Raw genomic sequence first — 27,585 nt, 5'->3', positions numbered from 1 at the left:
AAGGGCACGAATGCCCGGGCCAGAGCCACCCAGGACTGTGGCAGGAATCCCACGAGCGGAGACCAGATGCCTTTCTCCCTGAGGTGCTGCACTGATGGGTGGGCTTCCGGGCTCCCTTTCTTGGCTGAGATCCCGTGACTCCGTAGTGGCCTCTCCTAGATGAAACTTAATTCAGGGTCGACAGGAGGCACGGGGCCCTGAGGCCCTCACTGACTAGCAGCGCGGACCTGTCATCTCCTTCTCACCTCCCACACAGCGCTGGGCTCTTGGAGCATCCTGACCACCTGCCCCGAGGCCTGGAGCTCCGGGTTTTGAGGATCACACACTCCTAAGGAACAGATAAGAGGAGAAGGCCAATGACGGGCCTTTTCTTGCTCCAAGAAACTGATCCACTCAGAAACAGAGCATTCAGTGGAGTTGTACATTTTCTCCCAAGGGTGATGATTTCCTCTGAGTTAGGCAGTTCTTACAATGACTCTGAACTTCTGACCGCTGGAGATGAGTGAATCAGAGATAGACCAGAATGAGATGGCCAGCCGCCTCATTAGATGGAGAAAGTTGGAAGCCCAGAGAGGTTAAGTGACTTGCTGAAGGTCACACAGACGGCACCCGTATTGGAGGGCTCGGCTTCCCTCTGCCCGTCCTGCCCAGCTTGAACACATTCTTAGTATTTGGAGAGAGCAAAGCGAAGCTTCCCGAGCAGTCCCTGCAAAACAGCACTTAGGGAGAAAAAGGGGCCGTTGGAACAAGATAGGGCAAACACCAGGATGCCTGTGCACGCTGCTCCACCCAGCTTCTCATCTTTATATTACCAAAAAAAAAAAAAAGTCTCAAATAACCCAAACAGGCAGGGTCTGATCTGCAGACAGTCTGCAGGCATCCGCCCAAGAAACTGCCGGTCGGCGGGTCCATCCTCCTCTGATTTATGCTGTGTGTGTTAAGCCTTAAATTGTTGAGACTCTGGCTGGCTGCAGTGGTATTACTGGAGGGTTGGTGCATGTTTTCGGCTCACAGACCTGGCTCTGGGACTGGAGGTGTTGGCCCCGAATCAAGTCCAATCTCACACCTGTCTGAGACAATGAGGGCCTTGTTAGACGCATCTCCAGCCCAGGCAGCTCGCGCTGCTTACTTTTCACATTCAGAATGGGGAGGCGTGGGGGTGGGGGGGTCTGGGGGCCCAGGAGAAGCCGAGGCGAACCTGGGACATGCTGGGGTCGCCGCCTCCCTTGCCCTCTCCTCCCTCCTCCCCTCGCCCCCATCTTATAAATCTTTCCTTATTTTTTGGAAATTAAAAAAACAAATAAACAATACCAACAGTAGCCCTCTTATGAAAGAGAATTTCCTACTGCAAAACAAGGAGCTCAGGGCCTGCTGGAGAATAAATTCAGTCATCGCACGGGTTGAGCAAGGCAGTGGGAAGCCGGGTGCCTAGGGCTAGGTGTACGGCTCCTGCGAGCGGGGCTGACACTTGAACTCTTCCCACGCCGATGGGGTCTTCTCTTCCTGGTTTTCCCTTCCATTGCTGACGTGTCAGTGACTGGAGTAGAAAGCAGAAGGGGACTTCGTCTTTAGCTCTGTCCTTATCCACTGACGAAACAGCAAACTGTTCTGTCCCAATTCAGCCCTCCTGTCCCTTGTCGTCAACAGAGAGGACAGAGCCAGCCACCAGCACTAAGTCTGCGCACCCTTTGCAAATCTAGTTCTCCCGAGACCCTGACTCAAGGCGACCACTGGGCAGGACCCCTTCTGGGTCCGTGTTGGCACCCCTCAAGGCCAGCGGCTCTGAATGCTCATTAGTTGGTCAAAGCCATCCTGAAATGACTTTCTTTTCATAGGGATGCATGATGTGGCGGTTCATAGGACAACGGCCCAGAAAGGCGTTTCCCAGAGTTATAAAATCCCCCTTCCTGCAAGCCCTGCCAGTGGGGAGCCCAGGCGGGAGCACCTCGTGATTCCTCTCCTGCGGAGCTGTCGTGTCTTGGGGGCTCCGGTGGCCAACACCTCCCAGCCTCCGGCTCAGTTAGCAAGGCTCTTCCCTGAGCTGGGAGGCGTGTGGGCACCAGCACTCCCTCTGTTCGGCTTGTTTGCCAACAAGAAACAGGCAGCCCCATCCTCCTAACCTGCAAGCTACTGTGTCAGCACTAAGGCCCACTGCTGTCTCATTACCTCAGCCTCGGAGACACAGCAGGGGAGATCTGAGACCTAGGACTTACCCGAGGGGACGTGTGTGCCCGGGCCATTTTCTTAGCATAAATCACTTTTAACTGGTATCTATATATATATCAGCCAATGTCCCCAGAGGGACCAAAGGACAACTTTTCAGGGGCAGCAGAGCGAGGCATGTAAACAGCAATGAGTGACAGAAAATCTGGGGATGTCTGGCTCCCCTCCAACCCGGGTTTGGACCCTGCGCAGTGGGAGGTGGCATCACTGCTGAGACCTTGGCCTTCAGGGAGGCCGGGATCGCATGGCCAGCCTCCCCTCAGGCTCCTCCTAAAGCCCATCTAAGCATGTCACCTGTGGAGGAACGTGGCGGAGGAAGCAGATGGCCACAGGGGGCCTGGTCCAAAAGTAAAAGAGTACCTTCACCACTGATTTCCTAGCTCCCCCTCCAGCCGAGGCCCTGCCTTCTCTGGGTCATGAGGTGCTCCTCCCTGAGCCCGCCGTGCTCTGAAATGACCGAAAGGCAAGCAGACGAGCCGAAGGGAAGCTAGGGCCCCGACGCTGTGAGCAGCTGTCTTTTTACCTGCCTTTTCTTCTGGGCTCTGAGCACCTGTGGCCAGCCCTGCCCACCTGCTTTGGTCCATGCCGGCGGCCCACCCAGAAAGCCCCTACCGCTCACCCCCTCCACCTCCCCAATCCTGCCCCATCTCCTTCAGGACATCTTCGTCCCCACCAAGGACCAAACGGAACCCCCTTCTCTACTCCTGGACCCGTCTATCGGGACCTCTCACTCTGCCTTCTCCCCTCCCCATACGTTGTCCGTTGTTACTGGATAGGGTGAAGGTTTGCTGCTTCTCCAACCGTCATGGGCTCCCGGAAGCGAGCACCTAAGGTTTCCCTCTGTGCTGCGCGATCATCGAAACCTCAAAACCCACCAGAGGGATGCCTCGCAGATGGTCAACACGGCACCCCACCGACCTGCCCCCCCCCCATCTGGAATCACAATTTTCCGAGGATGACAAGTTCTCCTAGAAGTTCCAGGCAGGCAGGAACGCTCTCTCCCACGTCTCCAGACCCCACGACCCTGGCCCGGATCTCCAGGGAAAGGGTTCAGGGGAAGTCATTGAGGAAGCATGTTCCCTGCTTTCAGGATTTGCAGGTTTTAATCCCAATTTCAAAATCTCCTGCCCCAAATTTCCTCCCAAAGCACCAAGTCTCGGTACTTTTGCTTCTTGCTTTCGTGATTTGCCCTTTCTCCGCTTCCCAGAGCCTGGCTGGGAGCCTGGGGGAGGAAGCCCAGCTGGACCTACCGGGGTGACAGCACACCTACCCCTCCCTGGGGCCTTTCTCTCCACTTTTGCGACAAAGAGGAAATTGGGAAGTCTCTATGCTTCTTAATCTTCTGCCCCCGTTCGTTACCTTCTACAGCTTCCGTTAACTAGAGAGCTACCCTTTCCCTTTTGCTGTCCCTGCCCCATCCAAGCCAAACTCTCTCCTGCCTTCCTTGCCATCATTCAGCTCCTGAGACAGCTCACCTGGGCCTGTCATTCAAGTGCCTGAACCTGGGCTCATGTGTTTAATTACAGATTTGAACCCCGAAGTTGGACTAAGCTGTTTGTCCACTGCTTCCTCCTAAGGCCATCCCCCCACCTCCCTGCCATCCCCCCCGGCGCCTGCATTCTGCCCCCTTCCCCGCCGTGTTCAGGTGTCCCAGTGTCGCCTCCTTCCCCAGAAGCGTCCCTAGATTCCTCTGGGTTCCAGCACTTTTCAAATCCATCCTTCCAAGTTCACTCTTTATCTTGCTTGCCCATCTTATCTTCCCACCCCTGATCACAGCCTCTTGCCCAAACTGACCCACTGACCGGCCTCAGGGCCTCGGGTCCCCAAACACTGAAAGCTTTCACTGCCGCCACCCTGACGGCTTCACTCTGTGCCTAACAGGACTACAGAAGTCCAGTTAATCCCTTTCCCCCAGACCCCTTCTCGTGGTCACATGATAGTTTTCAGCTGGTGGACGAAGGACCACGCCAACCCATCCGTGTTGGCCCCGCTGGTCTCCATCTGAACAAAGTGCTGGAATGCGGAACAGCAGCAGGAGAGACATTTGCCACCCTCCTTATCAATCTTCCTTCCGCTTTTGTCTCCTCTCCCTTGGTCCCTCAGTTCCAATAGAGGGGAAAGTACTTTGGATGTGTTGTTGAGGCTGGTTTGCTATTTTTTTCAAGGATGGCAGGAAGTTCTTGTTTATTGGAAAGCTTGTTCGTTTCCAAAGACATTACAGAGCCAAGCAACTAGCTATAGGATGATTTCTCACTGCCTTTTTTCGGGGTGGTACACAATACCAAAAACTAAACCAATGGGAGAGAGTCAGTGAACACAAAGGGAGATGTTATAATAGGCTTTTGTTGGTACTTGCATTTTCTTGTTGAAAAACACAGTAAAGACCCTGAGGTGCTGAGGTGTGGACAGAAGCCTGATGTTATCGGGCCCCTAGAAATCCTGCCTGGAGTCCAGTGGCAGGCAGGATCGAGAACTCGAAAAGACGGAGGCAACGGGTCTTGCTCAGTACAAACGGTGCTTTTAGTCTGTCGTAAACAGCCTGTGCCCCAGGGCTCAAATCCTTCAAAAGTTTGCCTAGGTAATTGCGTTTCATTGCCGTCTGGCATGTGCTCGTCTGTCTAATCTGGACGTTCAGACAGCCAGGCCAAAGCTTGCGAGACTGCAGGAGAACGAGCCCGTGAATTTAATCCACTTGAAAGACAGACTAATACAACTGCGCCTAACTCATTATTTTAAGTGATGTGAGCAGAAGAGGGTATGGCACTTTCCATAAAAGGGTTTAAAATCAGCACGTTGGTTGCAGCCACTTGGCAGTTGAAGGCTATTAGAAGAAAAGGCAGAACCAGGGTGACAGTGTGACCCTGCCTCCCGCCTCTTGCGACACCCCCCGAAAACACAGCCGGGGGGTGGGGGGCGCGGGAATGGTCCCCTCCCTCCCTCCCTCCCTCCCTAATTTTGAGTTGCATTACTCATGAATTCACAGCAACAGATATCAACTTTTATTTGAGATTTGGGGTTGTTTGGGCTCAGTTTCAGGATGGAAAGGAGACGTAAATGGAGTAAGGGCTTCCCAGCCAGCCCCACAAAGCTCAGAATCCCAGGTCTGTTAGCAGGAAAAGGTACCCCTCCCCAGCCTCCAAACGGCACTGTACTTGGAGATTACTTCTCTGTGTGTGTGTGTGTGTGTGTGTGTGTGTGTGTGTGTTTCTTTTTTGAAGCTTAGACCAGTTTCTTCGTTTCGTCAGTATACGGTAACTAGGTTTGAGGGGGAGATGGCTTCAATCATCATATAGTAAAAGCAGCACTCTACAAGCAACCAGAAAGCCTGTCCCTGCCCTGTCACTAACCTGCCGTGGGGAACAAGAGGGAGTCATCTCACCTCGCCACACTTTAGCTTTCTCCAACATGGGGCTGGCTCGAAAAGTCTCCGAGGTTGCTTTCTGCTCTATCATTCCATGAGATGTTGGAATGAAACCTTAGAAATGTTGACAGTGATTTGCATCATTATCTGGTTACATGTGACTCATGCCCGGGTAGCTCAGGAGAGGCAAGCGCTAGCCTGTCCCTTCCCAGGTGGCAAAGCCGACGGTCAGCTCAGGAGCAATCTTGTCAGTTGTTTACACGTGCGGCTCACCCGGGGCTCAGCATGCCAGCTCTGAGACTGGGTGCCAGGCCGTGAGACTGTGAGAAAGCGGCCGTCCCAAACCCTGGCATGGGGACAGAGTCCTGGCCGCAGCATGATGGCAGATGGATGGCCACCCCTGGGTTCCCAGAAGGGCTCCAGAAGGTGCCTGCCACACCCCTTATCTCTTAACACCCCTCAGTTTCACTTGTACTCGGCCCAGGGCACGTGCTGCATTAAATTTCTCTGAGTCTGGGGGCACCTCTGGAAGTCACAGTGTCCGGCTTTGTCATCATGGTTTGACACTGGGGTTGTACATGCCTACCCTGGGCTGGGTTTCCCTAAGGCGCCACTGGCATTTGTGGCCGGATCATCCCCTGCTGTTGGGGGGCCCGTCCTGTGCACTGGGTGATGTTTAATAGCAACCCACCCCTGGCCTCCACCCACGAGATGCCAGTAACATCCCCTTACCCCAGTGGCAACAAGCAAAAACATCTCCAGACAGCGTCCAGTGTGCCCTGAAGGAGAAACCGCCCTTGTTGAGACCCATCTGGGAAATTCACAAGGGTTCAGTCGGTCCACACAGGATGTCAATGTCGGCCACAAATGGCAGCCCCTTGGGCCTCTATCCTCATCAGCAAATCAGTGCTGACTCTTGACTTCTGCAGGCCGCTAGGATCCCTGTTCTCCGGGGTCGTCCCTATTGCTGAGCAAGAGTTTCTAATTGTCTGCTCTCTCAAACTCAGCTTTTAATTTAAAAAAAGTCTTCATTTTAGTCCAAGTCACTAAAAACCTACTGCTTCTCTGAGAAAGCCTTCCTTGACCTTGTAAATCAAAGCGGTTCTCTGGAGGGAGGTTTCCCACTGCTGGGCTCACAGTATCATCTTTCTCAGGGTGACCTCATCTATTAAAGTATGAAGGTTGTATTTGAAATGCCATTTACTTTCTCTGAGTCAGTACATGAAGCTGTGGATCTTTAGATCATCAGAGGTCTGCTTATTACCAAGAGTTGTGTGTGTGTGTGTCCGTTTTTAAATCGAGGTCTGTGTTGGAGTTTAAAAGAATTCCGGCAGATTTCCATTTGCCTTTCTGAATCAGAGTTTGGGGTGATGTTCCCCTGTGAGTGTAGATTGCCCCCAAATGAATCTGACTTTATTAGCTTGCGTTCTTTGTTCAGAGCACCAGGGATGAGCTTATGAAAGTACACGCGGCTCTTATCTTCAAAGGCCTCCTTGATGCCGCAAAACTCCACCTCAGCAACCTGTGCTATTAATCTGTCGCCGTCCCAATTAGTTCGCGTCAAGGTCAGTTCTTTGGGGTGTGAAAAATGGCTGCAGACTTCGGTGCGCCGATTCCTCTTGTGCGGATCTCGCAGGGAGGTGGGGGGAGGCCGCAGGAGGGGCAGGAGGCACAGGGGAAGCCGATAGCGATCCCCCCAGCTCACGAGCCAGAGACGCCCCGTTATCCTGGCACAGGAACCCGCCACCCAGCGGCCACGCAGCTGGCCTCTTCCTCCCAGCTGCTCTGACGGCAAATATCCAAGTAGTCACCGATTTTCAAAAAACAGGGAAGCGTAACGGAGCCATTCCTTGGGGGCTTTTTATGTATGGAGAAGCCTTGCTTAAAGACGTATAGTAAACACTACTCCTCCAAAAAGATGTTCACAGAGCTGGCGGCGCTGTAGGGTGTCACGTTCTAGGAATGAAGCAGGACACTGGGCTCAGGACTGCCGGTCCCGCCATCTCCCAACCGAAAAGACGGGAGTCCGCGAATCGCAGCGTCTTCTGTCTCCAGCGTCGGGGGTAAGGGCCCTCCTTATGTGAAGAGAATAGGCTGTCTCAATGTGTCATTACTTCAGGCACAGCAGAGTGGGAGGAGAAAAGGGTCGGGGCCAGCTGGGCTGGCAGTGCCCTTTTAGAGGGAGAAATCCATTGCTCTGCACATCCAGAGACCTTCCCAGAGCTTCGTGGACGTGCCACGTGTTGGAGGTGAAGGGACGGCCAGGAACCACACAGGGCTGGCTGCCCCCTCGAGGCAGGCGCAGCGTGTTCACGCCCCCGAGAAAGGCTGCTAGAGGGATGCGGACGGGTGATGCCCCCGGGGGTCTGGCCTCCTGGTCCCGCTGCTGGGAGTCCCAGGAGCCTGGGCCTGCTGTGTGGGAAAGGAAAACCAGGAGCGTGTGGGTCAGGACGGGGAAGCTGGGACAGGCCAGTGCGGACAGGTGGGGAGGACAGGAGAACCAGAGGCAGCTGCTGCCTTGGCCGGCGAGCCCGTGTTAGTGGCGTGGCGCTCCAGCTTGGGCGTCACCGCACTTCCCTGGGCAGCACGTTCTTCAGGCTGGGAGTGTGGACGGAAGCTCTTAGAGTGCGAGCAGTTGCCGTTCAACCTGAATCCCAGCCGCGAAGGTGAAGAACCGCGCATCCTCGGTCTCCCAGGCCCAGCTCTCTGGTTTCCGAGCAGCGGCTGGCGGGCGCCTTCCGCAGGGCAGGGTGGTGGGTGCTCCCGCTGAGCGAGGCTGGTGCTCAGCGGGCGGAAGGGCTTGTCTTCGGTTTTGCGGTCTGGGCAGGTGCCGCGGGAATGGTGCTCACGTCGATGGTGAAACGACGTCTCCCCAGGTGAGGGGCTGAGGGCGTTCTGCACCCCAGGCCGAGGCGGGCCTCGTCCTGGCGGCTCCGTGGGCTGTGCGTGCCCTCCCCCCTCGTATGGGGCACTCGGGCCTGAGGGGCACGGCCTCTTCCTCTGAGGGGACGGGAGAGGAGCCTTACTAGGAGCCAGATAGTGCATTAACGACGCTGGAGTCCGGATGCCGTTTCATCCCCCCAAGCCCCTCACAGGTGGGGAAACTGAGTCTCCGAGGGCTTCCGCTGCTGGCCTCAGTACAGGGTGAGTGAGGGGCGAGCCGCGGCTCAGTCCTCAGCTCTCAGACTCCCAAACCCTGCCCTCGTGCCCTTGTCCAGGCCCTTTCTCCCTGCAGGGCAGCTCGGGGACGAGGTTTCCAAAACTTGGAAATGTTTGGAGCCAACACAAACCAAAGAAGAGTTCAGTGTCTTCTGTGTTCTCGTTCAGCATTCTCTAGACGGTATTTATTGCACTCCCTTTTTCCCCATTCATGAGAGCTCTTCTTCTGGTTTTATTAGAACGCCATGTTTCCGAGTTTGCTGCTTAAAATCAAAGTATCTGGTGTAAAATCCAGTACGGGTGCACTGGGGCACGTGCCACATGAGAGCACAAGACACAGAGGCTGCTTGGCCGGGCTTTGAGCCACTCTAAAATTTGTGTGTAGGCTACAGCCTGGAGCTCGAAAGTATGGTGGGATGGATTTGCATCATGACTTTACAACAGATAAATAAATCTCATACTAATAATACAACAGAATTTGTCAAAAGATCCTAACTTTTTACAAACCCGCAGCAGTGCTGAAGTAAAAAGTTTAGCACAGGGCCGGAAGGGGGATGGGGGGCGCTCAGAGGCAGCCGGGCTGCAGGATGGCCTCACGGGCACCTGCTGTGCGCCAGATGTCCTTACGGGGCGGCCTGAAGAGCTTCCTCCAACACCGACGACTCGAGGGGCAGGGGCGGGGCAGGAGCAGTCATCTTAGGGCCCCTGAGGTCCCAGTGATGACATCACTCTTTTTTTCTTGCCTGCTGCCACCCTGAGGCATTTCAAGGACCCTGGCAAAGCTTCAGCCCCGTTACTTGATAGGATCTGCCCAAGGGACGGCTGTTACTGTATCTACTTCGTCGGAGAGATGGCTGCTCTCCCCGCCCCGGGGAGTCCCGTAGGCTCCCCTCCCACCCCAGCGGCGCACGGTCTTCGGTGGTCAGTCGGGACCGTAGCTGGGCTCTGACAGTCTCACGCCCTGGGCCACAGAACAAGGCTCTCAAGCCTGCACCGTCCTCTTTAGAGCATGTGCTGCCCTCGGTGGGATGTTCCTTCATCAAATTAAGTTTCTTTAGCTATGGGCAGCGCTAGGGGTGCCGTGCCCCTCCCACTGGTAGCGTCCTGCTTTGAGGCGTCAGTAATTTGGCTCCTATGAGTGAGGGTCCACATTTCTGCACCGGGGGCTCGGTCCCAAGCTAGAAGCTGCCTGAGATTTCCCAGCCCTCGATAGGTGTCTCTGGCTCATCCCTTTCGGGAACTAGCAAAGGGGGCGAGGGTGCTGGAGAATGAGTGGTTGGGAGCAGAGAGCCATTTTTACCCTCCTCCATGTTTTGAGATTTTTGTTGCAGGAGACAGACATGGAGGAATGGACAGAAATTAGCAGGGCGGTCGTGGAATAATTTGAACATGCCCGTGATGGCCTGGCCTTACCAGAATCTACCCAGCCCATCTGTAGAATCAGTTCAGGCCTGGAAAGTGTGTATGAGGGCAGGGGGACAGAGGTTCAGAAAGTGAGGGTACAGAAAATCTTTACGGGAAGATGTCTGCAACGGATGTTTGTCTGACAAAGTCCAGGGAAATAACTTGTCTGCGAGGGAGGAGAGAGCAGAGACCAGAAGGTGCCGTCCTTTCTTTTGGAACCGAGATCCCTGCACCCTGTGTGACCTGAAGGCCACTCTCCCTCCGACTTAGGGAGTCAGTGCTGGCAGAGAATCAGAGGTGTTATCCAGACCCCCATCTTTTCTAGAAGCCAGTGACTTGTCCCCAAACCCTGCCTCAGAGACAACTGTGCATGAGTCCAGAGCCTTTTTCCAGACCCGGCTCAGACTGATCTGGCCGAGGCGAGAGGCCTCGTGGCTGGGATTGGACTGTTTCCCCTGGGAACTGTCTGGCAAGTCTAACGAGGAACAGCTCTTTGCATTTACTGAACGCCTTTCATCTGCGGCTCTCAAAGCTGCTCCACAAACAGTAATTAACTCTCACACCTGCAAGGCAGGTGAGTCTGGTTACCCCCATTTTGAGAAATGAAGAAACAAAGGTCTGAGAGGGAAAGGGCTGTGGTGAGCCGCCGGAGTCGGCGGTGGCTCTCGTGTTAGGAACCAGCATTCTGGACTCCCAGCGCCCCGACCACAAAGCCAGGGAGCCTCTCCCGGTCGGGTACAGAGGATGGGTCCCCAAGGCAGTGAGGGGTAGGGACGTGGCCACACAGCTCCCTTCTGCCCTCCTGCAGGTAGCCTGTCACCTCCTGGGCCCACCGGTCGGCTACGAGGACGGGATCCCTCAAGACCCTAACGGCCTTTAAAACGCAGCATCCCCAGGCAGGCCTCTGCCCCAGCTTGGTGCTGGATGCTTCCCTTCAGAGTAATTGCTGGAACAGTGAATGCATCCTAGCTGTACATGACTAACCAAGATGTCTTCGGCCAGCACAGACAAACGGTTGGCAGATACCGGAGCTCTTTCACAACTTCTTTTTCCAGGATCCAGAGCTGGTGGGAACTGACTCACGTTAGCAGGGTGTTTCACTGATCGCAACACCAGGCTTGTTAGTGCCTCTGCCTGGGTGCACCACTATTCCTGCTTGTTGTTCTGTGCTACACTTGTACTGCACAGGCCGGAGGAAACAGCGCTTCAGACAGACGGCGGGACTTTCAGGGAAATGCCTCTTTCGTAGCAGAGAAGGACGCAGGCCCTGGGGCCGTGAAAGCTCATATCACATGGTTCTGAAGGTAGCAGCGGAGCATCTGGGGGCACCCTTTTTGTTCACAGGGGAGCCCGGATCTTTCTTCCAGGGGTCCCAGACAGGGATGCAAGCCACCACCGGGGCTCGCCCTGACACATCGCCCTGGAAACTGACTCACATCTCTGAGTCCTGAGTCACATCCTGTTGTGTGTTCTCAGGCATCCAAGAGGGCATTACACCAGCTGCCCATGACTGAGGTGAACTTGGAGGGCACCCTGGGAACTGCCCTGCCACCTTCCAAGCTGAAAGGGGGGAAAAAAACCTCTAGGGAAAAAAACCAGAGCCTCCTGGAGGGTTTTTATGTTCACCACTTAGGTTTGGCTCTTAAAAACAGACACTGGGGCCCTGACGCATACATAACTTGTCTGGTCTTTGTTTTTAAATGGCTCTGAAAGGTGTCTGAAAGATCAGGTCTGTAAAGATACCAGCTGAATAGCCAAGGAAAGGGCCTTCTAACTCTAACCAACAACAGAACCCATCAACCTTCTCCCGGCCCCGGGCCGAGCATGTGTGTGCCTTAGGGGACCCAGGTTTTGAGGGTGGGTGTTAAAAAGCCCATAGACAGAACCAGGCGGCGTCTCTGGCCATCCTCTTCTATGGCCCTGCGGGAACATGAGGACAAAGAAGGACATTTTAAACTTTTCAAAGAGCAGCTTTTGGTTTTGTTCATTTTCTGTTGCTTTCTTGTATTTGATTTCTTTGATTTCTACTCTAATTTTTATTTCTTTCCTTCTGCTTGCATTAGGTTTATTTTGCTCTTTTTTTCTCTAGTTTCCTAAGGTGGAAGCTCACTGATTCTGAATCATTCCTCTTTTCTAATATATGCATTAAGATGCTATAAATTTCCCTCTAAGCACTGCTTTCCGCTGCATCCCACAAATTGTGGTGTTGGATTTTCATTCAGTTCAAAATACATTTTAACTTCTCTTGAGACTTCTTATTTGACCCGTGGGTTATTCAGAAGTGTGTTGCTGAAGCTCCAAATATTCGGGGATGTTCCAGCGTCTTTCTGTCATTGACCTTTTAGTTTAAATCCATGTGGCCTCAGAGTATACTTCGTATGATTTCTGTTCTTTTAATTTTAAGGTGTATTTTATGGTCTATCTTGGTGGATGTTCCCTGTGAGCTTGAAAAGAACGTGTACTCTGCCATTGTTGGATGGAATTTTCCAAAGATGTTCATTGGGTCAAGCTGGTCGGTAGCACTGTTCAGATGAACTGCACCCTAATTTTCTGCCTGCTTGAGGTATCAATTACTGAAAGAGGACTGTGAAGACTTCAGCTATAACTGTGTATTTTTCTCTTTCTCCCTGTCGTCTTACCACTTTGTGCCTCATGTCTTTTGACACTCTGTTAGGTGCATACATGTTAAGGATTGTTATGTTTTCTTAGACATAACATTTTTCATCATGTAAGTCCCCTCTTTTTTTTAATGTATTTTATTGAAGTATAGTTGATTTACAATGTTAATTTCTGCTGTACAGAAAAGTGATTCAGTTATATAAAGACTATATATATATTATATATATATATATATATATATATATATATATATATTATACATATAGTCTTTTTCATGTAATTCCCCTCTTTTTCCCTAAAATTTTTCCTTCTTCTGAAGTCAGTTTTGTATAAAATTAATATAGCTGTTCTGGCTTTCTTTTGATTACTGTTAGCCCAGTCTTTCTCTACCCCTTTACTTTCAACCTGACACTTTAAAGTAGGTTCCTTGTAGACAACATATAGTTTTGTTTTTAATTCACTCTGACAATCTCTGTCTTTCAGTTGGTACATGTATTAGACCATTCATATTTAAAACGATTACTGATATAGTTGGATTAACATCTACCATGTTTGTAACTGTTTTATATTCGTCACACCTATTCTTCTTTTTTCCTCTTTTTCTGCCTTCTCTGGTTTTAACTGAGCATTTTATTTGATTCCATTCCATTTTATCTCTGCTCTTGGTGTATCAATTATACTTTAAAAAATGTTTTTAGTGGTTGTCCTAGAGTTTGCAAAATACATGTGTAATGAATGTAAGTCACCGTCAGATAACACAAGACCACTTCTTCCTTCGCATTTCTGTCAGTACTGTCATTCATTTCACTTATCCATCTCTTACAACCACCCAATACATTACTATTATGACTTTAAACAGTTATCTTTTGGATCAGTTAAGAATAGGAAAAATAAGACTTTATTTTACCTTCACTTATTCTATTATGCTCTTCCTTTCTTTATGTAGATCCAAGTTTCTGACGTGTATTATTTGCCTTTTCCCTGAAGAACTTTTTTTTAACATTTCCTGCAGGACAGGTCTGCTGGATAAATTAGCTCAGTTTTTGTTGGTCAGAGAATGGCTTTATTTCTCCTTCACCTTTGAAGAATAATTTTGCTGGATATAGAATTCTAGGTTGGTAGCTTTTTTCTTTCAACACTTTATTTACTACACTCTACTTCTGCTTGCATGGTTGCCGAAGAGAAGTCTGAAGTAATTCTTATTGTTGTTCCTGTCTGGGAAAGGTATCTCCCCCACACCTTTCCTTTCTGGTTTCTTTCAAGATTTTCTCTGTCTTTAGGTTTTCTGCAGTTTCAATATGATATGCCTAGATGTAGATTATTTGGTATTTATTTTGCTTGATGGTCCCTGAGTTTCTTGGTTTTGTGGTTTGGTGTCTGTCATTAGTTTTGTCAAGTTCTCAGCTATTAATACTTCAAATATTTCTTCCACTCTGTTTTCTCCTTTTCCTTCTGATATTTCTGCTACACATATATTATTACACTTTTGAAATTGTCCCGAAGTTCATGGATGTTCTGACTTTTTTTTCTTTCTTTTTTCTCTTTACCTTATAGTTTGGGAAGTTTCTATTGACATATTTTCAATTTCATTGAAATTCTTTCATATTTCATTGATTCTTTCCTCACTCATGTCCAGTCTGTTGATGAGCCCATCAAAGGTATTTCTCATATCTGTTACAGTGTTTTTCATTTCCAGAATTTCCTTCTGAGTCTTAAAAAGTTTCTCTCTCCCTGCTTACATTACCCATCTGTTCGTCCATGCTGTTTTCTTTTTCCATTAGAGCCCTTAACATTTTTTTTTTTTTTTTGGCTGAGTTGGGTCTTCGTTGCCATGCACAGGCTTTCTCTAATTGCAGAGAGCAGGGGCTACTCTTCTGTTGTGGTGTGCGGGCTTTTCATTGTGGTGGCTTCTCTTTTGCCGAGCATGGACTCCAGGCGTGCGGGCTTCAGTAGTTGTGGCACGCTAGAGCCCTTAACATATTGATCAGTTAAATTCCCTGTCTAATAACTCCAAAATTTATGTCACATCTGAGTCTGGTTCTGACGCTTGTTTTTCTCTCTTCAGATTTTTTTCTTGCCTTCTGTCGTGCCTTATTTCTGATTTGGAAGCTGGATATGATGTATCAGGTAACAGGAACTGAAGAAAATAGGCCTTTGGTGTGAGATTTTATGTTCATCTAACTAGGAGTTGGGCTGTGTTGAATGTTTGCTGTAGCTGAAGGTGCCAGAGGCTTTAAATTCCACTAATGTCCTTGTTTTTGTTTCTGTCTTTGGGCTTCCCTAAGAACCCTTCCTTAAATAGCCTGTCTTGCAGCTCCTTCAGCTGTAACCCGCTGCTATTATACTGTCCCATGAAGAGCTGGAGGAGTCCCTAAATGAAAAACCCATGAAAGTGTCCCCACCCCACCCCCATACACACAGACAAGAATGCAGCCCTCAGGAGTTTCTTACTCTCACACTAGTCTATACTCAGCCTCCAACAATTTGTCAAAATTACCATTTAAATGTTCCTACCAGTTCATGGCTCCAGTGGCTTCTACTCCCAGTAAGCACACCTCAGCATAATTTTCTGTATTCACCTCTCTCAAGATTTCAGGGTGGCAGTTTGCCCTATGACCTCAATTCTCTACTAGGTCTGAGAAAAATCGTGGATTATCAGTTTTAGGTTTCTTTTCTTGTTGTAAAGATGGGAGTAATAACTTCTAAGCTCTTGACATTTCAGAGCTGAACTTGGAACCAGCAGAACATTTTGACTTGAATTATCTGATAGGGTCATTTTTTACTTTGAAGACATTTTGATATTGCTGCATTAAAGGTAAAAGCACTCTACTCTCTTATCTCTTATGTATGCTATGGATACCTCTGAGCTCACCACTAGCCTCAACCCCCCTTATTCCTAACTCCCCCCCTTCTTTGACCTCATTTCAAATGGAAAGGAGTGGGGCTCAGGATCTCAGAGGAAGGGGGCTGTTTTATCCACTACCTGATGGATCAAAAAGCTAAAAATAACCCATCATAAAATGGCCTCAGTAAAGCAGCTACATCAAAACATTATGTACCCTGGAAAAAACAGGATGCAGACAGACTCAAACTTAAATTTTCTAATCCAGTAGTTTTTTTAACGGAAACATGAGCTGGTTGAGATTGGATCCTCACCTTCTCCGTCCTCACCTCAACTCTCCAGTTTTCTTGCCTATTTACCACTTAATCTCCTGAGTCCAGTTCTTCTCCGGTGCTGAAGACTCTGCATGTCAAACTTTTTTCAGTGAACAGAACAGTGTTACCTGAGTCTCATCCTGGAGCAGGTGTGTGTGGCCTTACCAATAAATATCAGATGAGTCCCTTGGCACGGATTTCTTTTCCTTTTTTTTTTTTTAAGGTTTTTTTTTTTTTATGGCTGTGTTGGGTCTTCGTTTCTGTGCGAGGGCTTTCTCTAGTTGCGGCAAGCGGGGGCCACTCTTCATCGCGGTGCGCGGGCCTCTCACTATCACGGCCTCTCTTGTTGCTGAGCACAGGCTCCAGACGCGCAGGCTCAGTAGTTGTGGCTCACGGGCCTAGTTGCTCCGCGCCATGTGGGATCTTCCCAGACCAGGGCACGAACCCATGTCCCCTGCACTGGCAGGCAGATTCTCAACCACTGCGCCACCAGGGAAGCCCTCTTTTCCTTTTTAATAATATAATCATAAAAATTAGCCAGACTTACTGAGCATTTAATATGGCCAAAAACGGTGATACCCACTTTATATAGTTTATCTCACTTATCCCTATTACCCTTTGAAGTAGGAAAACTATGTATCCGAGGAAATCAGTGACTTGCCCAAGGTCACACAGCTAGCTTATGGTGAAGGGAGAATGCAAACCGAAATCTGTTTTTCACTTAAATTAGGTACTTTCCCTTGTCTGTTCCTCTCAGGGGTATAACATAGCATGTAATAAATACCACTAGGGTTCTTATCTCTAACCTGGGAACGGCTGTTTGCAAGTCCCTAAGTTTAGGGAGGTAATCCAGCTGTTCACCTGGATACAGCCCCCACTAGCCATAACTCCAGAAGGCAAGGACTATAATCCACTCACTACTGAGTTCCCAAAACAGTGGCCCTAATAAAGCAAAAAGTTCATTGGCAACATGAATGAATGAGGAAGTAAATAACTTCATGAGCCTAAGAGTGAATGAATGAAGTAACTCAGCATGATGATTAATGCAATAGGAAAAAGCCTTTCCAAGCATCATACAGTCCTGGGATCTTCACTAATATCGGACTCTTAAATTCCAATGGGACAGGGACCATATTGGTCTTACTCATAAATTAGCACATGCCTGACACATAGTAAGTTTCAGTAAACTTGTTCTTTTTGGTGGATTGACCTATCAGAGGCATTCCCTTCAAGAACAAGCAGCCCTCCTCTGAAGAATGATGGACAGTGGTTCTCTTCCTCAGCCTATAACTTTTTTCTTGATAACCCCCATCTTATCCCTGTCCTACTTCCTCTTCCCAGAATACACGTATTTACTATTACAAGCACCATTCTTCACCTCAAACACCCACCTGATTCTTCCCTAACTGTTTAACATACGAGTTAAGCAGAGAAGTACTGTTTGGGACCTATTTGAATTAGGATCCTGCACTGTCACCACTGACAGGGGCTTAGAGATCATCTCCTTTCAGAAATGAGAATAAGAAAGGGTAAGTAAGTAACCCAGGGTCATCACACGTACAGGCCAGAGGCCACATCTCCTGCCTCTCAGTCCAGTGCTCGGGTGGCCCACAGCACTGTCACTTCCATACTTGCCTTCATGTGTTCACGTTGGCCCCATCATGGCAAGAATGGTAACTCAATAGTAAACTCAGCAAACCATATTATTGGCCCTTCGTTTTTTGTTTTGTTTTGTTTTTGTTTTAATCAATAATCCATGTAATAGAAGAAAACACGCGAAACTCCAACATGAGAAGCTCGCCATCACCACCTTCTGGCCCACTGCTGCCAATGAAGCCAAACACAGTTCACTGTGGTCACAAATATGAAAAATGATCAGGGGTTACTGGGATTTTAGTGCTGTCCCCCAACTAGCACTGAAAGGCTGAGTTGTGGTGTGAAGTAAGAAGATGTTGAATTTGAAACCCTGTGTTAAAAAAAAAAATCATAGAACCTGGACTTTAATCATAAAGATCATTACCAAAGCATATTTTTAAAAGGCTGTGAAACATTATGCAACATTTGCATGGTTTAATTATGAGTTTAGAAAAGCCTAGCACAACTTTTTCACTACAGTAAAACATGACAGAGCATGAATCATGGCATAATACTTTATGCTTACTGTGGTTTTAGACATGGGGTTAGGGGTGCTGGGCTGTCTACACAACAACGCATGAATTCCTGTACCGCAATTCACACCCAGAGGGCTTTATGACAATTATAAAACCCCTTCTGTTTGCTTTTTAAATGATTAAAATATTTGAATACTATATATATTCACTTTGTAAATACGTGTATCCAGGACATGTGCATGTCTTATGGAAAATATCTGAGTATATAATTTTATTTTCACTTGGAGCAAAATACTTGTAGCAGTATGGGAATGTTAAACAATCTGCTATTGCTATTTGCTTTCAATTGCTGGAAACACTCTTAGCTGTAAGATTATGCAGGATCTCTGACTGTAGTTGAACACTTATTTTCCACTGAGTCTGGAATGGACCGGCTCTTTATTCCTTGCCATCCCCTCAATTCTCTAAAATTCAGAAGAAAATGAAGACCTTTCTTTAATAGTAGATTTCAAAGATTCTAAGTTAAAATATTTCCCCAGGTTCTTCAAAATTAAAAAGTCAGTTATTTTAAAGAAAAGAAGGAAGTAGATCAGTATGAGGGAAACCGGGTAGAGGGCTCTTGGGAGAAGAGTAAGAAGGAAGACTTGGATCTCCAAATACTTGATTCTGTTCTCCACTGTGACAGCTTCAAAGGCATAAAAGACAAGGGACACTTTAACTAGAAGTGAAAAGCCCCAGAGGGAGGAGATGTGGACAATGTATAACGAGTAGAAATAACTCATTTCTTTATGTCACGACACACAGAAAACTGACACCTGTTGTTTTCCTAAGGAACTTTGCTCTTTCTGTATTTACTCCCAGCATCATGAACCCCTGGCTATGAAGACCCTTTGGAGTTAGTGTAGTTTGCTGTCACCTTTGTCTACAAAGAAGGTGGAACACAAAGAGAAAATTAACGTTTAATTCTAAGACAGAAATGTAAAGCTATCTTATGGTGAGACAGTGGATGATTTTTAAATTTTCTTACACATTTTGCCTAAGAATAGAAGGTGTTGTTTTTTGTTTTCCTCCTCTGCAAACAGTATGATGCTTTTGAAAACTAAGACTCCTATGAATGCTGGAGTCAAATTTACAAAATGCTTTTTACCTAAATCTTCTGAAGTCAGATCTTTGTCTCTTCTCTCGCCCAGGCCTCTTTTTTTGTTGTTGTTAACATCTTTATTGGAGTATAATTGCTTTACAGTGGTGTGTTAGTTCCTGCTTTATAACAAAATGAATCAGCTATACATATACATATATCCTCATATCTCCTCCCTCTTGTGTTTCCTTCCCACCCTCCCTATCTCACCCCTCTAGGTGGTCACAAAGCACGGAGCTGATCTCCCTGTGCTATGTGGCTGCTTCCCACTAGCTATCGATTTTACATTTGGTAGTGTATATATGTCCATGCCACTCTCTCACTTGGTCCCAGCTTACCATTCCCCCTCCCCATGTCCTCAAGTCCATTCTCTATGTCTGCGTCTTTACTCCTGTCCTGCCCCAAGTTCTTGAGAACCATTTTTTTCTTTAGATTTCATACATATACATATATGGTATTTGTTTTTCTCTTTCTGACTTACTTCTCTCTGTATGACAGACTCTAGGTCCATTCACCTCACTACAAACCAGGCCTCTTTTAATGGCAATCTGTAAAATACTTGCTCAACATTCTGCCCCTTAGAAGTTGCAAACTTGAGGTCTTGAGAAAAAGTGGAAGATATCTCTGTTAGTCTGGGTTGATAGAGCCAGCTCTGCACTGCCGGGTTTGTGAACTAGTCATCAGGCCTCGTTGCCAGTTTCCTAGCCGGACTTTCTTTTCAGTTATCCTTGGGAGAGAGTTCACCTGAACTGAAAACATTTAAAAGCCACAGAATATTTTTGCCAAAGGTACAAAAAAAAGACCCAAACCCTTGCATTCTTTTGCGCTTACTGAGTAGAGAGAGATGGGTGATCACCTGATAATGATAACCATGATTACAAAGCTGGGCAGTCAATATGTGCAGTCAACAGTCTGAATGTTAACACTTCTACATGGAAAGCATAATCAGCCTCTCTCATCATTAGTGTGATTAAAGAAAACCTTTCGAAGGAACAGTTAGCAGAGGAAAATCTTCAAGAATGAAACATAAATTATATCAGTATCGTTTTGGGGGGAAATCATCAGACAAAAGCAAATATTGGGACTTAAGGAGGCTTATTAAACACTGGTAAACAGCCCACAAACATGTATTAGATTTAAACAAAGGTAGCTAGTTTTTTATTAAAAGATTTTTCTAAATCCTGACCCACTCTACATGTAAGTGACCTCCCTGACTCTCTGCAGATACAAGGCAGATCCAGCCGTCCCCACCATGGTCCTACGAGCAGTCCTACCAGTACCTGGGACCCATTGCCTCTCCTTCTGTCCACCCAGCAACACCCATCTCGCCTGGACGGGCCAGCGGCATGACAACCCTCTCTGCAGAGCTTTCCAGTCGGCTCTCAAGTAAGCTGCTTGAAAATACACTCTTTGAAGTCCGGCTGCAGTGCAAGGTTCTGGAGACCAGACGGGATGCACGAAGGGGGTGGCAGTCATTTTTGATTGGATACAGTACGGTTTAAAGACAAGGCTGTCTATCTCTAAGTCCCCCGCCCACACGCTGATTTTCCTTGACACTCAGAGGCAGAGATTACGTAAAGATGTGAAGGTAGAAGTGGCTTGGAAAAAATGGACTCCTTGGGCGTTTGGGTGTGCTCACATTTGGCAGGCACGGGTGGCAGCTGAAGGGTCAGTGACAGAAAAGGCCAAAGTAGTCAGCTTCTGGGCCTCAGATGGGACTGATCCATCTTGTGGTGGCGAGCTTTCACAGGCCACGTGTACAGCGCACTGCGGCACACATGGAGTGGGACGCACATCTACCCTGACGGGACACCCCCAACTAAGAGCTGCTCGTATCAGGCTTGAGGAACAGACTGGAAAGCTCAGGTGTCGTGGTTGGCATAGTTGTTGTTAATACGTGCTCATTAAACCTAGTCATTTAACCTTTGAGACCTCTGGGCTTGGCACTCACCTTTGCTTGTGGGCAGGGAAATCAGAGTTACAGAGAAAAATTCCTTTGTTGAAAGCAAAAAGAAGCGACTCCCTGTTTGGGGCTTTGAAATTAGAGCTGGACCAGACTGTGAAAATACTTCAGAGGACTTCAGCAGTAGGAAGCCTGAGAACACACTTCTGTGGAAGGGCGGCTGTTTTTGCTTTTCAGCTCCTGGAATCAGATTATAGCAGATTAGCGGCAGGCGAAGGGGCAAAGGCACTGCGTCTGCCATTTTACGTGTGGTGTATTGTTGTGTTTTGTGGACGACTGTGATTATTTGAGATTTCCCCAAATGCTTCAGCTTCTTCTCAGAGCTTCACAGAATCCCTCTCAGCTTCTCAACAGCAGCAGTGCTGACACCTGGGGCCAGACAATTGTTCACTGTCGGGGGGCAGTCCTGTGCACTGCAGGGCCTTCATCAGTGTCTCTGGCCTCTAGATGCCAGCAGCACCCCCAGTCATGGCAACCAAAAATCACCAGACGTTGCCAAATGTCCTGAGGGCCACACTGCCCCCCAGTTCAGAACTGTCTTCTTGGGCGAGGCAGTAGAACAGGAAAGCCAACTTAGTTGCCCAGTTTCCACACTATTTTCAGCCACTGTTGCCAAGAATTTCATGGCACCTGCCGGGCTAAGGAGTTAAGGGACTAGTGTAGGAATTATGAAGTCCATTTAGCTTGTTGTCGTTGTAGAAGCTCTGTCCCCTCAGTACTGGTCTGCTTCCAAAGGCACTTGTCATCTTTCATTGTTTCTTCTTCTTGTTGGCACTGCTCTGCCCACTGGCTGTGGTCTACATCTGAAGCAATTACTGTTTTCCTTGGAAATGTCCCTGCTGTGGGTCTGTCCCTTGGAATTTATTTCATAAGTCTTTTGACTTGGTCAGCACCCAAGATCATCGGCACCTTAGAGTCCAAGAACCCTAGGGGCCAGCTGTTCTGGCTGACCAGTTCAGATGGAAGGGTGACTTCTTTTTTTATAGGAATGAGTAACATGTGCCTTCCCAAATCCCGTCGCACAGTTACACTTCTGAATAGCCTGGACTTCAGTTAGCCAAGGAGCAATGGAAGGGCATTTTATGGCATGAGGGTATGAAGGAGATAAAAACCACATCCCATTTCGGCACCCAAGCGTGACCCTGCGCTGTCCTGGAGGGTGGACCCGGGAGAATTCCAGAGGAGCTTTCACCAGTGGCAGAGCACAGCATGGGAGACTGCTCTCCACCTTGGCAGGTCTCCCTCTGAGAAATCGAGCCTGGAGCCCAGGCCTGAAAAGTGCTGTCATCTCCCTGTGGGCAGGAGGGGTTTGGGATACTTAAAAGAAAAGTGGCTGCTTTGAGAGCCTGCTTTCCTTGAATCCCACCCCCAGCTCAGCTCTGTGCTCTGCCCCTCCCCGCCCCCAGCGCCACCGGGGCTCCCTTTGGCCAGAGAGCCCTGTGCTCTGTGTCTGTCTCTTACTTTTGCAGACAGACTCCACACCTTGTCTGAAAAGAGTTGTCATCCGGAGGTTTGCTTTTCTTTTTTTTAAATAATGTTTAGCTGCCAACCTGGGCGACAGACAGCATGCATTAATCTGAGTCATGCAAGATCCTTTTAAGGCAGCCATTATCTGCTCAGGCTGTTTAATCCTTCGGGGGCAGTGGGAGGGGCCCAGAGTAGGGCTGCTTTCATCCCCAACAAGCTGCAGAATGAAGACTTGAGCTGTCATGGCAAATATTTAGCTCCATCGGTGGGGAAACATTTCCAACTAAAATACCTGTACCGCCTAATCCCCAGATTTCCTACTCTTTAAAAGCTCCCTGTGAGTATCAGGGGTCCCCACCTCTGCCCACACTGCTACCGAATAAGGGGGCACCAGCCCAGGCAAAAGGACAAATGAGCTAAGGCCGGGTGAACTGTGCGTCACTGGTGGGGCTTGCTTGGTAGGGGGTGTCAGATTGGACATAAAAAGAAAACAAGTATTTTAATAGGTCACTTGAATCTGAGCCTACCTAGTGGGCCGAAGTTGTTTTGTTATCACAATGTGTGTGTAAAGGACAATTTGGCCAAATGGATGGTCTTTTGTAGTGTGACATTGGTACTATGTGGACAGAAGAAGAATCACAGGCAACATCTAAGATCTTCCAGATATTCTGCCCACAACTGAAAGAACTATTTTCCCCTGACAGCTGAGACCATAACATCATTCCATTACTTATGTCCGTGACAAATCACGGGCTCACTTGGGATTCCAGTAACTTGCTGTCATCACCAGGTTACCACACAGCAGTTGGAACAGACTGGCAGAGCATGTCCAGACACCGTCATGAAACAGGGTGACCTTTCATTCATTTTCCAGTGGATTCACCTTTTTGTCTCATGGCAAATGAAGCAAGAGGAATAATGGGTGGAGTCATTTATTTGTGTCTGGAGTATTGCATCAGATGACAACAAATTGATTGTATTTGCCTAATGCTTCTCCCTGGACTATAGAAACCTAACTGGAAAAATGGAGTAAAGCTTCCTGTTAACTCTCAAGTATGTCACAGCTCTCTGTGTGAACACAAACAAGTGACACAGGGCTTGCTCACAGAAGGCCCCGGCAGGCAGGGACAAACCCTGTGGAATGAGGTGTGGCCTGGCTTCAGGACGAGCTAGAGAGTGTCCGTGGAAGGGCAGCCCTTGAACCACTGTCACTTTACAACCTTTTCCCTGCCCACACGTCTGCCTCGCTTTGAAAAGGTTAACAAGAGTGTTTGTTTGAAAGTCAGACTCCTGGTTTCCTCATCAGTGGAGAGATTTGTTGCAGGCTTCGGTTGTTTCTATAATTACCTCTCTGACGAGGAGTACATCCCCTCATCAGAGGCACCCCAAATTTACAGGAGTTCCCTTGGAGGGAGGGAGGGGGAGAGGGCGAGAGAAAGAGAGAGCAAGAACGAGAACACTAGCTCTCCCTGCTGGAATAACAGGCTTGAAATATGAGGAAGTTGATCAACAGCCGATGCCGTCCAAAAGCAGATTAATCCACCCGATGGCTTTCCTTTCATAGCAAGCTTTTGGCTCAGTCAGGTTTCTCTGTGGGCCTAAACACAAAAGGACACAGGCCACATGCCATCTTGAGCTCGGAGTTATTTTGTATGTTGATTTGAGAACTGATAAATTTTAAAACATTCAGTCCTTGCCTCTGCTCTGTTTTGTTGCTGTCTTTTGGGTTTGCTGACGTAAAGAGTACGGTCCTGGCCTGGTCATTTAATGAATAATTCTGAGGAACAGAAACTACCCCAGGACACCATCCTACATGCACAGTGGTAGTTCTCAGCAGGGGTGGGAGACTTCTGCCCCCCTCACCCCTACCCCCAGGACATTTGGAAGGTTGGGAGACATTGTTGGCTGTCACAATGGGGGGAGGGGGGTCACTACTGACATCTGCTGGGCCGAGGCCAGGGATGCTGCCAACATCCATCCCAGGCCCACATCACCCCAACAAAGCTGGCCCCAAATGGCAGTAATGCCACTGTTGGGAAACTCTGATCTACAGGACACAGGAAACCCATCCTAGCACCCAAACCCCCGAGTAGTTCCCAAGGGCAGCCTGTGGTTAAGGAAAACGCAAAAAGATGCCACAAAGGACAGCCAAAGCCAGTCGGCGAAATGGTAAATGCATCATCCTAACCAAATGAGTTTTATAGACAAAGCTTTGCCATTTCTGGTAGAATTTCAACATGTACAAAAACGGAGCAGGTAAGTCAAGGTACTGCAGCCACTCCTCTTAACAAACCGGTGATGTATCTTAGAGAAAAGCACGTGAAACCGAGGCTGTACTGTTTCTAAAACTGTGGAACTAGTCTGAAGGTAGATGTGGGAGAGAAAGAGTGATGTGACGGTTCACGGACACCCACTCCCAGTAACTATTATGGCGTGCATCAGCTTCAACCATAGCAAACGGCCAATTTTTAACTATTCCAGGCCTGCCGAAACAGCAGTTTCCTAGGATTCAACCTAAATATTATCTGTAACGTATTAAAATGTTATTACATATTAATATTGTTATGACAATACCGTATTATGTATATACATTCTATTAATATTAATGTATTAATGCATCCATTATATTAGTTCTAGTGTTACACTGTTTTGTTATATATTGTTATATTAATATCACCGATTAAATGTACATTACCACTGATATATTAATATATTGATTATATAGAGAGGTGGCAAACTTTTTTCTGCAAAGGGCCAGATTCTAAATATTTTAGACTTTCTGGGCCCTACAGTCTGGCCCTCCAGTCTCTGCCATGACCACTCAGCTCTGCAGTGGTGATTTAAAAGCAGCCATAGATAATACAGAAAAGAATGAGTCAGGCTCCTTCCAATAGAACTTCACGTATGAACACTGAAATTTAAATTCCATATCATTTTCACGTCAGGACATCATCTTTTGATTTTTTTTCTTTTTCAACCATTTAGAAAAATAAAACTCATTCTTAGCCTGCGGGCTTACAAAAATTGGTACCAGGTGGATCTGGCAGGTGGGTTTGCCAACCCCGGAGTTACAGAAATATGTTTATATTAAGCAAGTTATATTAAGCAAATTACATCTAATATGTTTATATTAAGCAAGTATTATATCATATACCGTATTACGTTGCATGAGATCGTATATTACCATCATCATCGCAGCAGCTCACTGGGCAGCAGCATTCTGGGTAATCCTCCCGCGGGCGGGCCGGCGGGGGAAGGGGCGTGGCCTCCCTGGACCCCCGTCTCACGGTATTTTTCTCGCCCGCCCCGCAGCAGCGCCCGACCTGACGGCCTTCGGCGACCCGCGCCAGTTTTCCGCGCTGCCCTCCATCTCCGACCCCCGCATGCACTACCCCGGCGCCTTCACCTACTCCCCAACTCCCGTCACGTCGGGCATCGGCATCGGCATGTCGGCCATGAGCTCGGCCACGCGCTACCACACGTACCTGCCGCCGCCCTACCCTGGCTCGTCGCAGGCGCAGGGCGGCCCGTTCCAGGCCAGCTCGCCGTCCTACCACCTGTACTACGGCGCGTCAGCCGGCTCCTACCAGTTCTCCATGGTGGGCGGCGAGCGGTCGCCGCCGCGCATTCTGCCGCCCTGCACCAACGCCTCCACCGGCTCGGCGCTGCTCAACCCCAGCCTCCCGAACCAGAGCGACGTGGTGGAGGCCGAGGGCAGCCACAGCAACTCCCCAACCAACATGGCGCCCGCCGCGCGCCTCGAGGAGGCCGTCTGGCGACCCTACTGAGGCTGCGCACGCGCTCTCCGTGCGGCCGGGCGTCGTCCCGGAAGCGCCTCCTTCGGGCTCCGGCCTCGTGTGCTCGGGAAACCCGCGTGGGCCCGGCCGCCGGCCCTGGGGAGCGCGCCGCTGCCAGCCGCCGTGGTGATCTCGCTCCGGGCGGGGCCCCGGGGCCGCCTGTGCTTCTCAAGTCCGTGCAGTTCGCAATTGCCGTTGGCCCATCTCAGATTTTTCTAACCTGATGCAACTTGAGGGTGTCCGCTTCACCACCCCGTGGACACGCTGTAAGGCAAACAGAAAGATTCCCAGAGGGAAACTGTGAATGCTTCTGATTTAGCAATGCTGTGAATAAAAGAAAGATTTTATACCCTTGACTTCACTTTTTAACCAAGTTGTTTATTCCAAAGAGTATGGAATTCGGGTTTTTTTTGGGGGGGGGGGGTTTGGGGGCGGTGGGGAGATGCAACTCATTCTGTTTGGCATCTAATTCATATTTTTAATTTTCTTTTGCAGCACCTTATAAATTGCAAAATGGCGTATTTGCATTTGGGGTGGTTTTTATTTTTATATATACATAAATTTGAGCTTGCTTCTTTCTTGCTTTGACAAATGAAAGAAATATGATTCCTTTTTCTGTAAGTTTTATTTAACTTTTCTTTTGGACTTTTTTTGTAGTTGTTTTTTGAGAAACGGCTACAGCTTTGGGTCATTTTCAACTACTGTATTCCCACAAGGAATCCCTAGATATTTATGTATCTTGATGTTTAGACACTTACTTAATGTGTTGATACTTTTTTATTATTTAAATGTACTTATATTAAGAAGAAAAATATCAAGTACTACATTTTTTGTTTTTGTTAGTAGCCAAAGTTAATTGTATCACGTTGAAGAAAGTTGGAAAAAAAGGATGGGTGATGTGATCACTTGGTTATCTAAATATTGTTTACATTAAACTCCCTTTAATGTTAATCAAACGAGTTGGTAGCTAACGCAGCAATGTTTTTAGTAGGCTTTTTAGATACTGAGGGTCACTCCAAAGATCTAAAGTATGGAATTTTCTGCCAAGCTCAACAAAGGGTCTCATATCTGACTCCCTCCCTTCAAACGGAGAAGGTCAAATCTGGCTCCAGAGGGTTCACGTAGATGCAATGATTGCACCTCTGGAGAGGATTTATTTTCCAGGGGTTTTCTCACTCCATGGCCTC

The 27,585-nt window shown here is 48.4% G+C and overlaps 1 protein-coding gene across 8 annotated transcripts in view; it reads left to right on the top strand.

The window, feature by feature from the left end:
* Positions 1-26,754, top strand: part of RUNX1 (RUNX family transcription factor 1) — a 243,849-nt gene extending 217,095 nt beyond the window's left edge. For 6 of the 8 annotated variants that reach the window (XM_057546112.1, XM_057546110.1, XM_057546106.1 and 3 more), the window contains 2 exons: positions 20,396-20,557; positions 25,914-26,754. In XM_057546112.1, coding sequence (XP_057402095.1) covers positions 20,396-20,557; positions 25,914-26,389 — 638 coding nt within the window. In that variant the 3' untranslated portion in view covers positions 26,390-26,754. The remainder of the gene's footprint in view (positions 1-20,395; positions 20,558-25,913) is intronic. The other 2 variants (XM_057546108.1, XM_057546111.1) reach the window with 2 other exon arrangements.
* The last annotated feature ends 831 nt before the right edge of the window (positions 26,755-27,585 follow it).

Source organism: Balaenoptera acutorostrata, chromosome 4, assembly GCF_949987535.1.
Source record: "Balaenoptera acutorostrata chromosome 4, mBalAcu1.1, whole genome shotgun sequence".
Lineage (NCBI taxonomy): Eukaryota > Metazoa > Chordata > Mammalia > Artiodactyla > Balaenopteridae > Balaenoptera > Balaenoptera acutorostrata.
The sequence above is the reverse complement of the archived record's forward strand: the minus strand, read 5'-3'. Positions and strand labels throughout refer to the sequence as shown.